Here is an 18,310-nt window from a genome sequence, read left to right as displayed (position 1 = left end):
TGTATTTTAGGATTCACGAGATGATAAATACTAACACACCCAGGGTGAAATTATTTGACCGATTCATATTCCTTATTTATAAGCTACAATTACACGCATAAGTAGCAAGAGAAGTAAAAAAACAAATAGAATGTCCATTAATAGATTAATATTGGGAATTATTTCAACAAAGAAATTAAAAAATGAGGTGAAGACAAACCTAACTGTCCAAACATCTTTCTTCAATCTATTTAGATAAATTCTCAATTGCAGTAAATCTTTACAAAGAAAATGAGTAATATAATTTATGAACAAAACCTCTGCGAAGAAGATCTGATTGATTATCCTTCGATGACCAAGGTTTACCCAAGTATAATCAACGAAAATATCAACGGCAGAAGTTGCAATATATGGGCGTGTATTGTCATAAAAACTGACATACCACTGTTGTTTTTTTCTAGATGCAGTTTTCGAACTTTCAATCGGAAACCTTCCAAATGAAGTTTCTGTAATAAGTAATAGTCATACTTATTTTATTTTTCACTCTATTTGTAGCAATAACAGCCTCTTTATCGTTAGCGATGATCATCATTTCCTTCAATTTTGAATCCAATTGAACGACTTTTCTTTGGTCTTCGACTCTTGACTCCTTCAAACACTGCTTTTTGATGTTAAAATCACGTTCAAAATCCCATATCCTCCATGTTTCATTAATAACAATTATTCAATTCAAAAGCCTTCTTTTTCATAACGTGTAAGCAGTTCTCGGGCAATTTTAAGACGTATCGTTTTTTGTTTTTGCTCATTCAGTTAGTGTGCTACTAAACGCGCTGCGACCGTTTTTATATAAATATTTCATTAAAATGCAGTGATTTTAGTTTTTGCTATTGACATTTCTTTCACTATCTTGCGATACTCTTTGCCGATATCCGTGGTAATAACAGTAGCGGTCGACTAGAGCGAGACACATCTGCTTTACTCTTACCCTCCCTAAACTTATTAAACCGACGCTATACGGAGATGCGATCTACAATATCATCACCATACACTTCTTGTAACGATTGATAGATTATTATCACAATATCGTCTCTTAAAGATTCAATTTTGTTGTATGCACGTCATTCGAATTTTGTTATGCGACCTTTTTTCTTTTTCCTGTTTAACCTCCAGGAATTACCTTTCAGGTATTACTTCTAAGGATGAATGAGGATAATATGTATCAGTGTAAATGAAGTGTAGTCTTGTACAGTCTCAGGAAAACCATTCCTGAGATGTGTAGTTAATTGAAACCCAACCACCAAAGAACACCGGTATCCACGATCTAGTATTCAAATCCGTATAAAAGTAACTGCCTTTACTAAAACTTCAACGCTGGAACTCTCGACTTCTAAATCAGCCCCGTGTTCACCACTAGATCAACCTGGTGGGTTTTGTTATGTGACCTGAATATCCTTCGGACTGCACTAACACGTTTACGTAATTAATAAACCTCGAATAACTTAGATGGCCTGCTCCGTAATACTTCAGGCTAAACACTGTTTTTTTTTAAATCGAGTCGTTACGTGTTTTAATTTTTGCGCGCATGCGCACAGTGCATTAGTTTTGGGACAATCCTCGTATGTTACGTGAAAGTGATGCCTATCTCTAACTACTGGCGCAGAATAGATAAAAATAATAAAATTAGTTTAATATCTTAAGTTATAATGTAAAAAACGCATCTTTTTAAACAACTATTGGATACATAGTTTTTATGTACATAAAAACATTTGAAAATATCTATTTTCACTTGTTTCTTTCTTATTGAATCTGTTCTGTTCCACGGATTCAAAAACAATTAAAAATTATCTAAATACACACATTAGCTTTTGCTGAAAATCTCATATTTTAAGTATAGCGAGGTTTGCGGTTTAGTCATAATACAGAAAATTAGAAGTGAAGTGGTTTGTTTTTCTATTGTCTTCTTTACTGAACGGAATGATCACGTCAGCCATATCAATTGCAGATGAAGTTTAATTCTACAAATAATAAAAATAATACATAATAATATTTATTATTAGCTAACGTTAATGTATTGATTACGTTAGTGGGTTATTATTACTTTTTTGTAATGTATAAAGAAATCTATTATTGAAAATTGTATATATATAATTTATATTTTAATAAATATGCTTTATTACAACTTATGTTATTTTTGAAAATATAAAATAATTATCTTGTCATTTTATGTCAATATTACACAATTATTACGACATTCTTATGAATTTACCATTGCTTATTATTATTTAAATTATTTTTTACTATTATTATCCAGTATAAAATAAAACTGGATATTAGTAAACTTTATTAATTATTTTTTTATGATTTTAAAAAAGAATCTTTTTCATTTCTTTTTTAATGATTTTTAGTTTATTTTTTCCTGATTATATTGTTAACATGTGAATGAGTGGACACAATGTAATCGGTTATTATTGAGGTGTGTACAACAAAAAAATGAATAAATAAGACCTTCAACATAGGAAATAGCGTCATGATGAACAACATCACTCTCACAGAAAAATGTTCTGACAAATACCTCATATACCTTAGGTATTTTTACATAAGTTAAACCATACGAAGTAAAGTGGCAGTATGAATCATCACAATAATATACGAACAGTTTTAAAATTAAATTTATTTATTCATTATTAATCCTTTTACTTTTTTGTGCTATAAATAATTGATATATCATCATGAAACCGTAACGCTGTCAAAAAATAAATAAACTTTCACATGTACAGTTTTGAAACAAATGAGTTTCAAAATTACTTTGAGTAATCGTATACTCTTTACATAAATTTGCATTTATTCATGTTGGAATGGAGATTTAAATTTCCTCATTTACAAATTTACATCCTTATTGTGTAGCCTGATTTAATATATTCTGCATTTGATCCTTCGTCCGCTAAAGTGTTAAGTTGTTTTCCGATTTATTTCTCTCCATTAAAAATTTTATTTACTTATATTTTTTAATCCAGTTTTAATTTTGACAATAACTTTTAAAAATTAATATTACAATAATTTTTTTATTTATTTATTTGTTTTATTGTATTATTATTTTTTTTAACAAACAGGAAGCAATTCATTTTTTCATGCTTGTGTTCATTCACAAAAAAAATCTTAGACATTATATTATATGACAAACTTTCCTTTATTTATGATACCTGATGACCAAAAAAAAAAAACTGAAAAAGTTTCCCAAGAAAGTAATTTTTCTTCCTTTAAGTGTTTTCTTAAATTATATCTTAAAAATGTGAACTACGTAAAACTCGATTTCCAAGAATAAAAGGAAATAGAATAAAATAATTTCTTATAAATCCTTTTAAAGCTATTATAAACGAGGAAAATGTTACTATTACCAAAAAATTACTTGATTGTGTGTATCTATATTCGCGAAAATAGCTTTATAATTAACTGCATAACAGAAAATCATTAAAGGATATTTGGGCTAGCTTTAACAAAGGGATTGATTTTTATTACTTGCTTTATATCGAATAAAGTGAGAAGATGTGATTAGGGCTCTATAACTCGAAGCAAATTGGACTAAAAATTAAACAAATAAGAAATTTTCACACTATAAATGGAGAAGTATAGGATGATCGAACATGACATTGGGCGAAGTGACTAACGATTTTTTCCCATAAATTCCATAAAAATTTAAAAAAAAAAGTTCTCATACCAGGCTTCTACATAGTGAAATTCGAACCGAGGAGGCTCGCTGCAATTATTTGAGCGTTACCTTTTACGATGCTACTGCTAGCGCCACTACTGTTTTTGTATGTTACTACACTCTTCAAGTATGTCCTGCTCTCTTTCTTTTAGTTCTTTGCAGTTGTGCTTTTCTAAAATGACTTATTACGTAGAGGAAATTTGTTATATTTAGAGCTTATGTACGTTCTGGATCCTTTTAAGAACGCGTCAAATATTCGCGGAAAAAGTTTCCGAATGCCAACAAAATGTAATAACCACAATTTGGTTAACACATGGCGTGCATCATGGTTAATTAAAAATTGAAAACGAAATAGGCAATCTTCTGTAAGGATTCCTGTTGAATTTCTGCCAGTGATGAAAAATCTCTTAGTAAGTTATTTCAATAAAAAGGTGTAAAATACATATTTTGCCGTAAAATACAAATTTTCCGTGATTTAAATTGAAACCGTATCGGTTAATGATTTGGAAACAATTAAGCAGAACAGACGAACCGAAAGGTTTTTAATTATTACGACTGAATTTCAAAAATATTGTCGATGGATTGACCCGATGCTGTCAGGGGAAGAAAGGTTCCATTTATTTGGGCAAGTCGATTAACAAAAAATTGGGTATAGGACGACAGAAAATTCTCACTGAATATTTAACTGTCCACATTGCGATTAGGAAATCGGTGTACGGTGTGCTGTTTCTGGTAATTTTATACTAGGGTCAATATGTTTTGAATAGACTGTCGATAAAGAAATGTTCCGTAAAATCTTCTCAGTACTTTATTGATGAAAATAATTTGGTTTATTGCATAAGTACTGATGAGCTTATGTTGCAGTTAGGACAAGTTCATAAACCTGAGGACTGGCGGCTTTTCATATATTCGACCAACTATAGTTTAAAAATAGTTCTACTACACAACGGTAACAAATATCCTTCGATACCAATCGCTTATGGTATTAATTTGAAAGAGATATACAATGTGATGAAAGACGTTCTTGAAAAAATAAATTATAAAGAACATAACTGGAACATATGTACGGATTTAAAAGTTATAGCTATTCTGTTAGTCATGCAGTTAGGCTATACTAAGAACATCTGTTTTCTTTGCGAATGGGACAGCCGACCTAGCATTATGTTAGCCAAGTTAACATTATGTTACGAAAGAGTGGAAGAAACGAGACAACTTAACTCCAAATGAGAAAAATATTATTCATGAGCCCTTATTTGAACCCAAACCAATATTTTTACCCCCTCTCCATATCAAGCTAGAACTAATGAAAAATTTTGTAAAAACAATGAAGGACAGTCCCAAATTTTTGTACATCATGCAGAAATTTCAAAATGTTAGTGAAGGAAAATTAAGGAAGGAATATTTGTTGGTCCTCAAATACGAGAGTTGGTCAATGATGATGTATTTAACTCGATGTTAAATAATGTAGAAAATGCAGCTTGGGCTTCATTTAACGACGTTTGAAAATATTTTCTCGGCAAAAAAAATTTGTCGATTACCACGATATTGTTAATCAACTTTTTACTTCATAATTGCTATGGGATGTAATATTCTTTGAAAATATATTTCCTCCACTCACATCTCGATTTTTTCCCGGACAACCTCGGAGACGTTAGTGACAAGCACGGTGAACGTTTCCACCAAGATATTTCGGTAATGGAAAGCCGTTACAAAGGGAAATTGAATACTATCAAGCTAGCCGAATACTGTTGGACATAATTCGGGATGTGCCTCAGGTTATTTACAAAAGAAAAACATCAGCGAAATCATTCTAATACAGGTATGGTCGTGCAAAATTATAAATTTTCAGATTTTAACTACATTTTCCCTTAATTTTTTTTTGTAGTGTAATTAATTTAAAATTAAGGATGATGGAAAGATTGTATTTACAGATCTATAATGTACGTAGAAAAGCAATTCAAGAAATGGTCTCACACTTGGAGAAACACTAAAAAAAAATGTTTTTTGTCTATCAGTGTTATTGTGTTGTATATAGAAACGCCCGCGTTGTGAATCGGCACTGATACAAAGGACGTGACTCAGCAGAAACATGACGAAATTACAAACACAAACGCAACGTTTGATTATTGTTCATTTTACTCGCTAACTAAATTAAAAAAGACAGAATTGTAATAATTATGATAACTACAGTACACAGACCTCATCATAGAAATTAACCTAATTTTAATTATTAATTTTTTCTTCTTAAATGAATTTCTTTAACTGACAACTTCATCCCCAAGGGGATTAGGGCGTCGTTTTACAGCTTAAACAATTCCCTAGGATAACACGAATGTATCCTGCAATTTTGAAAGAATCGGTCGGTTGGTTCTCACGTGATGCGAGGACATACAAGCAAACTTTCGTTTTTATATACAATGTATAAGATAAATTTAAAATGAATTAATAGTTTACTAAAAAATAAAAGGGCACACTATAAATATTTCCTAAATTATTATTTTTAATAGTATTTTTATTTATCATTTAACTGAACAGTCGTATTTCTTTCAATTTATAATAATAATAATAATATTTCAAACTACTAAACTCGTAAATATAAGTATACTCCCTTTTTTAAAATTATAACTTAACTACGATTAACAAAATCAAACGCTGAGAATGAGAATGATTGCAAATATTCAGGAAGATATACTGAATGATTGTAGTAGCTGTAAAAACTACACTGAATTAAGCGATAATAATATTTATAAATAAAATGATCATAGTATTGTGATTTAGAGTTATATGGCTGATCTCTCTTTAAGCCTAAAAAAAATCCCCAAATTTAATAAAATCCAATTTATAAACCGGGTCCATTTATACAAACCCATCGGGTTGGTCTAGTGGTGAACTCATCATCGCAAATCATTTGATTTCGAAGTCGAGAGTTAAGGTTCAAGTTCTAGTAAAGGCAGTTACTTTTATACGGATTTGAATACTAGATCGTGGATACCGATGTTCTTTGGTGGCTGGCTTTCAATTAACAATTAACACATCTCAGAAATGAAATCTTCATACATATCATCCTAATTCATCCTCTGAAATAATACCTTATTGTGGTTCCGGAGGCTAAACAGAAAAAGAAAGGGTCAATTTATACAGGAATATTCTGTTTTTATAATTGTAATTACTAGCTGACACTATGAACTTACATATTCTTTATTAAAAACTATGAATATTCTTTGCAATAAAACTTTGTATTATAATAATTAAAAGTGACACGCTTGTAATAAAAATCGATAACTGAAGTAAATATCGTAGAATGTCTAAAAATTTAGTTTAAAAAATAAATAATTCTTCCCACCCCATAACTCTACTCGACAATATTACAGTAATTGTATTGCGTTTTTTCTGTACAATTTATTTAGTATATTTGTGCTCGTTTTAATTTTGATAAATACTATGCTTTATAGGTCATAATACATAGAAAAATACAGAGGGCTATTTTTTTTTAAAGTACGTGTACAAAAATGTTATGACAAATCAAACATAAACTCTATTCAGTGAGAATATTTAGTTATAAAAGTTCTTTCACTCGTTTTATTTTTAGATTTTTTTTTCTGTTAATGAAAATATAAGACATCTACCCTACATCCAGAAATGAGGTAAAGTGAAACTTGATATAGAGAGGATTGAACTGCACATTATTTATCACACAAATTTCTGCATCTCACACAAAGAAATTTACATTCTACTTACATGTATATAAATAACATTTTAATGATTTGTGCATATAGTTTCACGATTACACTACATATATTTTTGTTTAAAACTGTTTTAAAACTAAATAAACTCACAGAAAATTGAAACGTAGTATCTCTTTCAGTCCTAACGCCTCCTTGATTTCTGCACATCCTTAAACAGTGTTTCCTTAATCAGTCTTTCTCAACCACCGGTCCTACGAACCGCTGCCGGTCTACGAGATAATGCTACCGGTCCCTGAACAAATTGGGCCACAAAAAAAATTAAACCTTAAAAATATGAAAAAGAATGAACACTAAAAAATTCATACAACGGTAATATAAAATGTATAATTATAATTATTAATAATGTTCTGTATATATATATATATATATACACTGGTGAATACAGGTGAATGTTTAATTTATTGAATAATTATATTTTTTGAACAATAGGCAAAAAACTATCCTGCGATACATGAAGTGCAGTAGCGGAAGATATCAAAACAGCGCCGCAGTAAAGAGTGAGGCTTTGGCGGTATCTTTGTTTTATGACTTCGCTATGCGCACGTTAAATTTATTACATTTACAATTACTTTCTTTACTTTACGAGGTCGACTACAAATGTTATAGTGAAGCAATTAACTTTTAATTACTGCAAAAACACAAATTTTTATTCCTTTTAAAATGAATAAAAAAAGACAAGGAACATTCATAATTTTTTCCGCACTGAAAGTTCTACTTCGGGAAATGAAAATATAGAAAAATCGAGTGAAAATGAAAATGAATGTCTACTAAACAAGAATAATAAATGTGCTTTCACAAGACGCTACAATAATGAGTACTTGCAGTATGGTTTTATACATTAGCCGGATTCTACGGAAGACGATGTACGTCCAATGTGCGTAATATGTAAGGAAGTTGAGAAAAATGACACAATGATACCGTCCAAAATGTTACGACATTTAAAATCAAGACATCCCGAACTAGAACAAAAACCACTGGAATATTTTGAACGACAAAAACAAGAATTTAATCTACAAAAGAAAAAATTAAAGAAACTTTTATTTAAAATAAATCGCAATTCAAATGTTCATATTTAATTGCTCTACGAATAACCAAAACAGAATAATCGTTCACAACCGGGGAAAACTTAATTAAACCAGTGTTAATAAATGTTTGCAATGAAATGTTTAGATCCTCAACTGTAGATCATATCAGATCAATTCCTCTTGTAAATGATACGATTAGTCGTCGAATTAAAACTCTATCTGAAAATACTGAATATCAGTTGATAAAAAGTATTAATGAATCACCAACGTTTGCCTTTGAGATCGACGAATCATGTGATATTTCTATAAAAGCTACTTTGCTCTGCTACGTACATTGACTATTCTTCTGAAGAAAAAATAAGAATTATTATTTTGCAAAGATCTAAATTCCCACACGACAAGTTTCAAAATTTTTGATTAATTGAGTTCGTATATTAATAACCATTCCTTAAACTGAAAAAATTGTGTCGGTCTGTGTACCGATAGAACAGCAAATATGACTGCGAAATATTGCAGAGTAACAAAAAGGACTCAAGAAATCGCTTCTCCTGACATATTACTAACACACGGCATAATACATTGCCAGCACTTTGCAGCCAAAAATATGTCACTTAAATTAAACAATGTTCTCCTGGAATCGACAAAAATTGTTAATTTCGTAAATAAAAACGATTTTAACTCGATTATTTGCCATTCTTTGTCAAGAGGTAGGAGCAGAACACCAACATTCGTTACTTCATGTAGAGGTAAGATGGCTCTCGCGAGGAAAAGTGCTAATCAAACTTTACGAATTAAGGACGGAAGAAAAGATATTTTTGGTAGAAAAAAATATCATTTATCAAAATGCTTTTCCAATATGTATTGGATTGCGACACTGGCATATTTAAAAGACATATTTTCTTACATAGACGACGTAAAATTTAAGTTTTCAGGGAAGTTCGACAATTACATTTTGTCTATTTCACAAAATTGACAGTTAAAAAAAAATTGAAGAAAATAATACTTATGTATTTAATTCTTTTTACGAATTTATTACCACAGAAAGAATTAATAGTTAATAATGTGAATGTATAAATCAGCATTTACAGCCATTATATGATGAATTTAAAATATATTTTCCTACAAATATAAACTTGCAGGACATGAATTTATGGATAACTAATCTTTTTATTGAGAATAACTGCAATAATATAAATTTAAATAACGAAGACCTAGAACGACTCTTGGAACTGAGATCAGATATAACTTTTTAAAAAAATTATCAACTGTTAATTTAATTAAATTTTGGATTGCAATAAAAAATGAATATCGAAATTTACATAACAAAGCCATGAAGATGCTACTTCTCTGAAACCACATACTTAAATGAAGCTTCTCAGCTATAACACTTATTAAAACCAAAACATGGAATTACTTTATCAATAAATTCATCTCTTCGATTAGGTTTAAGTAATTTACAACCCGACACTGAAACAACTGCCCAAAATGAGCAACAAATTTTTCATTAACTTTCATTATTTACAATTAGTTTGTAATATGAATTGTTTGTAGTTCCTGTTTTAAAATAAAACAACCTAAATTTATTTTTTGTTTTCTGATTTTTATAATATTCATATGTATATAGATATATATATATATATATACAAAGACAAAACAATATATATATATTGTTTTGTTGTTTAAAAATAGAAATTATATTAATTAATATCATTATGTAGAAGTAAATTTAATAAAATAAAAATATGATTACAATTTTCTTTTGCTCTTCAAAAAATCTAAGCTGAGGGTCTGCCGGTCCCTTTATATTTTTCTATAATTTTACCGGTACGCCATAAAAAAAAAAGGTTAAGAAACACTGGTGTAGATAGTCTTCAGGACCCACCGGGTCGGTCTAGTGGTTAAACTCGTCATCGCAAATCAGCTGATTTCGAAGTCGAGAGTTCTAAGGTTAAAATCCTAGTAAAGGTAGTTAGTTACTTTCATACGGATTTGAATTCTACATCGTGGATACAAGTGTTCTTTGGTGGTTGGATTTCAATTAACCACACATCTCAGGAGTGGTCGACATGAGGCTTACAAGACTAACTTCATTTACATTCATACATATCATCCTCTGAAGTAATACCTTACGGTGGTTCCGGAGGCTAAACAGAAAAAAAAAGTCTTCAGGGCTCGAACGAACTCCAGTGCGATTTCTTGTATCAATCACCCACTGATATTCTAGATAAAGTTAGCACATAGCTAAACCACCAACAATCTACTACGGTCGATCAATTCGTTTTGTGTTTTATTCCAATTTTCATTTAATTAAAATAATTTCTTTTTTAAGCTTAATTTGCCAGCTGGACTAAATAATTTTTAATTTACAAACTTTTAAAAACGTTCAAATATTGAAATCATTATGTTCAATTATAAAAAGACGAATAACTAACTGTAAACATTAAGTATTTAGTTTATAAAATTAGAAATATAAATTATAAATATTTTAATTAGATATATGTTTTTTTTATACGATATGTATTTATTTATATATTTTTTACAGGTGACAATATTTTCCTATATGGAAGTTCCAAATGAACCTGGAGTTTATGACTGTTGGGCAACGTTTCCAGAATATTGGGGAGAAAAAGCGTACGTTACATGGTAAGTGCAATAATATACAATATTTATATGCTTGGAAACTAATACGTTAATTTTTTTTTTTTTATAAAAGTATAATTTGTAATATAATTTCCTTAAGAAACATATTTGTATTTATTATTGAGGGCCAACCTATAACCGATAAGATTACTTTCCTATTTTTTTATTTACTGTAATATGTTCTAATATTATGTAAAAATAATTATAGATTTTCAGTAATATTATTTTATTAATTAAGAAATCATTAAAAAGTTTTTACAAAATATTTTACGTAATTATACATACAAAGAGTATTGCACATCCAATATTTTAATAATGTGTTTCTAATATCAGTATATTAAGAAAACCTATAAACACCTATAAACCTATAACCTATAAACCTATAAACAGTGTTTTTTTTTTATCTATCTGCTCATCATTTGATATTTCTTTTTTTAAATTTACACTCCCAGGAAGGATAAAGCTATTTTAATGAAATACGGTAAACTTTGTAAACTACGAGTAAATTCTCCACGAAAGTTTAAATATGGAAATTTAACGATCATAAATTTTCTCAAATGACAGCCACTTTAATTTTTCACTCCAAAATAGTTAAGAACTATTAAAGTTAAACAGTAACTGTTTGTTAACTAAATTTTCAAGTAATTAATTGTAAAACAGAACCTGACGTCTTGTTTTTACCAATTAAATTTCAAACACCGAGTTACAGTGAAAAATGATGTTATGAATCTAGGTTAAGGATTTATTAGATAACTTTAAGTTAGTTTTTATCGTCTCTACATCGTGATAATATAAGTCAATATCACTGAAATAGTTAATATTCTCTCAAAATGATTAAACAGGCATAAATTCTAAAGAAATATACATTTAATTATTATTTTTTAATTAAGATTGCTAGTTATTAAAAAACACAAAAAAACTTAATCATAGAAGTTTCAAATATTTCATTTCTCACTTAAACAAATGAGTTTAAGTGAGAAATGTGTAAAATAATGTGTTTAAATAAAACACGTTGTTTTAACAGTGCCGTAGAATAATCTAAGTAGAAGCTGCCCGTTTACATTAGTACTACATTAGTTTACATTAGTATAGCTCTCAGCTCGTCTGATCGTTGAAGCAAATCGTTTCAGATATTCTAGTTGTTATTCTAATATTTGTTGACAACAATTAATTACTTTACCTCACAATTTATCCGGAATATTTATTGAAGCGGCAAACATAACACTCATCTAATGCCCGTAAAAGTAAAATTCTAATGGATTTCTATCAGATAAGTGGGAAGTGCAGGGAACCGTTCTGATGTGTTCAAATCATTGTTCAAGATGATTCTTATCACCTAACGTTAATAGTAAAATAAGCAGGAGTACCAACACGCGTATAAATTAAATCTGTTGTATACGTGATAGAGAAATATTTTCTATTATAATGTGAAAGTTGTTCGTGAGATATTCGTTATATGCATCTCCTGTAAATCTGTTTGGTAAAACGCAAAGACCAAAAAGATTCACAAAACAGTTGATTAAAGTACGTTTACTTATTGAAAGAGAAAACGTCACTGATTTATTGATTTTTAAGCAATATAAATATTTGAGTTTTATTGTGACTATCATTATCACCTATAGTATATATAATATCTGAAGGAGAGTCAGTGGTGCGCTGTGGAATCCCCTCCACTGGTCTTCAGCGACTTCTCTTTATACCAGCAGCCAAAGTAGTATATTCCAAAAGTTACAAATATTAATTTGCAATGACTTGTACCGTATTCAATTATGACATTATTATAATAACGAAATATGTTCTGGCAATTAGTTATTGCAAATAAAATTATTTATGCCTAATATTTTGTTCAAGATGTATATGAAGTAATTTATTTATTTATTGTATGTTTTTTTTTTAAGGATATTAAACTCAGGTGTTGCTATAAATAAACAGAAACAATGACGTAATACAAAATTATATGAAATGAGTTGTTTATTTTTATAAGCTATAATGTTATGATTTTTTTTGACGTGAAGTAGTTATTTACGAAAATTATTTCTAAATAGCATATATGCACCAATAACTGATATTCTTTTGAACTTTGTAGGGCTACAAAGCTTCAAAATAAAAAACATTAAAAGGTAAAAAATTATACATAAATAAATAAAGTGCTAAAGAAGCGTGTGTAAAATTAATATAATTATAACCATTATTAAATATATTATTAAAAAAATTATGAATACTACAGAGGTATTAAGTTCGTACTACAATAAACGAAAAATTAGTTTTATTAACTAAAACGGTAATTAGTACTGTATTTTATAAACGTAAAACATAATGATTTCATAGAAAATAATTTATGTAGTAGCTCAAATAAATGAAATTAATAATTAAACGACAAATTTAATTATCAAAAATAAATTAATATTGTAGAATAAACAATAATAAATATAAGCAATATCATTTGGAACTCTTAGTAACCAGTAAAAAGTGTTCCGCATGTCCAGTTATAGGATTGGTGTAGAGAAGGAGTAGCTTGTAAGAAGAAGGACTACCTTTACATTTTACATACACTACAGTAAAGGAAATACAACAATACTATTGTAATCTAAATTTATTCACATGAACTAGAAGTGCGGTTTGAAAAACAAATGTGCTATTTTTCTCAAAATTAAATGCTTAAAATCTTAGTAGTTGGATAATTACCTCCTTAGTAAAATACGTCTTGAGCTATAATAGATTTGCAGAAATAAGGTGGCCGCCATTATGAGGTTTTGAACACAAATTTTCTTTATTTATTTTGTAAAGCATATATATATATATATATATATATATATAGGATCCCGCGAAAGTCTACTATTGGTATTAGTTTTTTTTTATATGTTTTTCTGTCAATGTATTTTGGTGGTTGTTATTTTTTGAATTTAATTAATTCAAAAATTGATGAATTATTTGAATTTCAAAATATATATATATATATATTTATTTCCTTAAATAACTCAATCTGTTCAAGAGATATAAATTTCTAATTAAAAAAACAAAAAACAGCGAATGGCAATAAAAATAAAACATGCTTCCAATTTATGTATATAAGAAACGATTTTCTTTTACTGTTGTTAGGAACATAATACTGAAATATCGAACGACGGTTTTTATATCCTTTATAAAAAAATATAAAAAAGATTATATTATAAACAAAGAATATAAAAAAGGTCGTTCAATAATTTTTCTACATAATCTCAATATAAATTATATTTTTATGAATAAAAAGGTATACGTTTATCTATTACTCTTTACTTTGTTAATTTAATCAATTTATGAAATTATGTCATTGTTCTCATTTCTTCGTATAAATATAACGAGTATTCATATTTATACCAAATATTTCAAAAAATATATTTAATTAAAATCAAATTATTCGCATTACTGTAATAAAAAAGCTTTATTCATATGGAAACCAGATAATTTTAAATTACCTCAAAGAAGATTAATTTTTGTATCATATTATTGTCATAGAATTTACATATAACGTCGTAAATTACGGTGGTAATAATTTTTCGCAGAATTATGAAAATGAAATTAGCCTAAGGGCATAAATTTATGTTTATTAATCTCGATTATAATAATTTATGAATGCTTTATTATGTTATTTGTATCTTTACACGAGTTAACGTTATTTTCTTTACAAAAAAAAAATAAAAAATAAATACAAAGTGACGTAGATTACCTATCCATTAAAGTAAAGTAAAATAATATAAGCATTTTTGTGAAAAATAAATTGAAATAAATCACGTGGTTTACATAGAATCAAATAAAGTAGTTTTCTATACGCTATTTAATGTATGGTAGTGTATTTTTGCATTTTAATGGTTCAAGCAGGTTGTTATAGTCTTCTTGGTTTATTTCTATTACACGTCTACGTAAATAGTAGACGTCTAATAGAAATCGTCTAATATTTTCTTTAATTATAAACGAAAATTAATTAATTCCTGTACCATAAAATAGTGTAATGATGTGTAAATTTTATTACAGAAATCAAAAGAAAAGTATTTGATCTACTCATTACATTGAAAAACCACGTATTTACCACGGTTTTTATATCCTTTATAAAACAACATAAAAAAGATTATATTATAAACAAAGAATATAAAAAAGGTCGTTCAATAATTAGATACGTGGTACCTATCATGAAACAGTTACTGACAAAAATAACATAGACATTTTAAGAATAAATAGCATTCCATGCAAGGCTTACTATGACTTTAACCCTTAAAACGTATAATGAAATAACTGTTCTACAAAAATTTCTAAGATTTAGACGTATTTTCAAGTTGACTTCTAAATAAATGAGCAAAATAAATAATAAAAGTTCAATTTTAGATCGAGAAGTTTTTTTTTATAAATTAATTAATTAAAGTGGGATTTTTAATATTTTAGCAGATTAATTATAAGAGGATTTTTCTTATAGGTAGTTAAGTGATTAAGCTTATTGTGCAACCTAAATAAATGACCTGATCTCGTCAACAGCCAATCTCTCCCCACCAACCAGATAATCCTAAAGAGGCGCTGTTTCTCTAAGTTCCGGAATAATTATCAAAGAGGACCTGGCAGGATTTGAAGAAGGAATCAAGGATAAGGAAACGGGAGGATGGGTAATAAAAAAAAAGGATCTACCTCGGAGAAAAGAGAAATAATTTCACCCAGATATAAGAATCGCTACTGGGAGCAGGCTCCTGTACCGACCTTATTCCTTCAGATCATGGGATTTGTACTAAGATTAAATAACCAATATGTTGTGAAATAAAATAGCTTAACAATAAATTACTTTTCCTCGATTATCTTCAATACGTGATATAAAAACATTTTTTCACCCCGGATATTAAAGAATAACTCAAGAGAAGGTCAGGGTTTTTAATAGAATACTTTGTCCATCCTCAGAATGTGATGCCTGAGACAGAATTGAACTTTATATAAACCGTTCGATCAGATCCACACTAGAGGTAAAATTCGTTATTGCCCTACCCACTTAAATAACTATATTCAGATAGATAACTAATACCACCTTTACACTACACTTCATTAGAAAATAACTTGTTAGTATCTATATATATGGATACATTGATTAAGAAATTTGCATGCCAATCATTGCTTTTGTCTTATTTACTAAATTACAGATCTGAATTACTTGTACGTACTGTAAAAAAACATCACTTTAATCTTCATTAAAGAAAATAAACGTTAATTCATAAGATATATTCAAATGTATAACATTTTAGGTTACCTGTGATCAATTAGTGATAAAAATTTACTAAATATTTAATTATAAACAATTAACCAAATACTTTAAAAATAAAAATAATTTCATTTTTTAATTTAAATATATTTTCCTTAATTTTAAAACGAAAATTAATTAATTCCTGTACCATAAAATAGTGTAACGATGTGTAAATTTTATTACAGAAATCAAAAGAAAAGTATTTAATCTACTTATTACATTGAACAAGCATCCCAACCCCGTAGGGGGAAGACATCCACCTTGTGACGTTACCGGTCGCCACACGACTCCCTCCGTTCCGAGCCCTGAGGGGCTTTACCGGAGATCGTCTTTAGACCCTCTAACTGATTGCATCTCACAGCCATTAGCCAGGCCTCAGTCGGGATGCAACCGATGTAAATGCCTCGGCTGACATTTGTATCAGAAAAAAAAATCAAATTTTGCCCACGTAGGCTTCACATACAACCTAATCCCTCAAACTGACTGAAACCGCGGAAGCGCAAACCCAGCGTCTAGTCAGATTTGACAACACCGTTCTTTACTATAAGTGCCTCAAAAAACCAAGAAGTTGAAAGTTAAACCAGTGCTACACTCCTACCAATCAAAATTTTGTTTACCCAACATTGAAATTCAGATATACACCCAAATAACTCAACCAATTTAGGTACCTGACAAGGGGAACGTAACCTCATTCCGGTCCGCGCAGGAGCCGGGGACAAACCCCGCCCTCCCATTCGGTCTTATCATGGAGTCTCGTGCGGTATTAGCAAGTCAGAATAACATTGTAACCCACCGGGTTGGTTTAGTGGTGACGCGTCTTCCCAAATCAGCTGATTTGGAAGCCGAGAGTTCCAGCGTTCAAGTTCTAGTAAAGCCAGTTATTTTTACAAGGATTTGAATGCTAGATCGTGGATACCGGTGTTCTTTGGTGGTTGGGTTTCAATTAACCACACATCTCAGGATTGGTCGAACTGAGAATGTAAAAGACTACACTTCATTTACACTCATACATATTATCCTCATTCATCCTCCAAGTATTCAACGGTAGTTACCGGAGGCTAAACAGGAAAAAGAAAGAATTACATTGTAACAACAAAGTTTTGTTAATTGATAGATTACATTATTATGCGTGTGTATATATATATATATATATATATATATATATATATATATAAATTAAAAAATTAGATTATAAACAAAGGCTGTGATATTTTTTATTAGATAAAATGCAAAATAATAATTAGCAGAAGAAATCCAATGTTTCTTAGTAATTGTGAAATGTTCAATAATAATTAAAATTATACAATCGTTAACTACTTGAGATAGCACTTAATGTATTTATTCTTAAATAATTACACCCTTATAGTTCAGGAAAGAATAATTAGAAACCAATTTTAAATAATTTATATCAGCTATTCGTATCCAAATAAAAATATATATATATATAAATATTACTAATTAAAGTCACTCAGCTATAATTAATTATTTTTATTAATTAAGTACAAGTGAAAAATATAACAGCTAATACTTAAACATAATTAATAAAAGAGAATAAAGAATGAGATGGTGAAAATGTGAGAATTAAGAATAATAACCTTTGAGAGAGGAAAAAGAAAGTGAATTTTTAAAACTGAGAATATTAGAAATGGTGGCTAGAAGTTATTTCATGTGATAAAAGGCCGAGGGTGAAATATATAAAGATTCAGCAAGAAAAGAGAATAGAAAAGAATAATCCAATAAAGGAGAGTAACTAAAGGAGGAGAGCTTGGAGTAACAGAATTCAAGGAGGCTGGTTTACCTCTCACTCCAATTACAGAATAAGGAGACAATATAATGAATTATTAAACTATTAATTTTCTAGCAGTATTAATGAATTTCAATTTTTTTACTCATAAATTTGGTGTTATGTTATAAATTACTACGAATTTAAAAGATCGAAAATAGTGTCGTATCATTAATC

General features: G+C 28.9%; 1 protein-coding gene across 1 annotated transcript in view; it reads left to right on the top strand.

Moving 5' to 3' along the window:
- The window catches only part of LOC142324572 (isotocin receptor-like), a 413,886-nt gene that overhangs the window by 68,932 nt on the left and 326,644 nt on the right, over positions 1–18,310 (top strand). The window contains exon 3 of the mRNA XM_075365422.1: positions 10,999–11,099. Coding sequence (XP_075221537.1) covers positions 10,999–11,099 — 101 coding nt within the window. The remainder of the gene's footprint in view (positions 1–10,998; positions 11,100–18,310) is intronic.

The sequence above is a fragment of the Lycorma delicatula genome, chromosome 5 (assembly GCF_047948215.1).
Source record: "Lycorma delicatula isolate Av1 chromosome 5, ASM4794821v1, whole genome shotgun sequence".
NCBI lineage: Eukaryota > Metazoa > Arthropoda > Insecta > Hemiptera > Fulgoridae > Lycorma > Lycorma delicatula.
The sequence above is the reverse complement of the archived record's forward strand: the minus strand, read 5'-3'. Positions and strand labels throughout refer to the sequence as shown.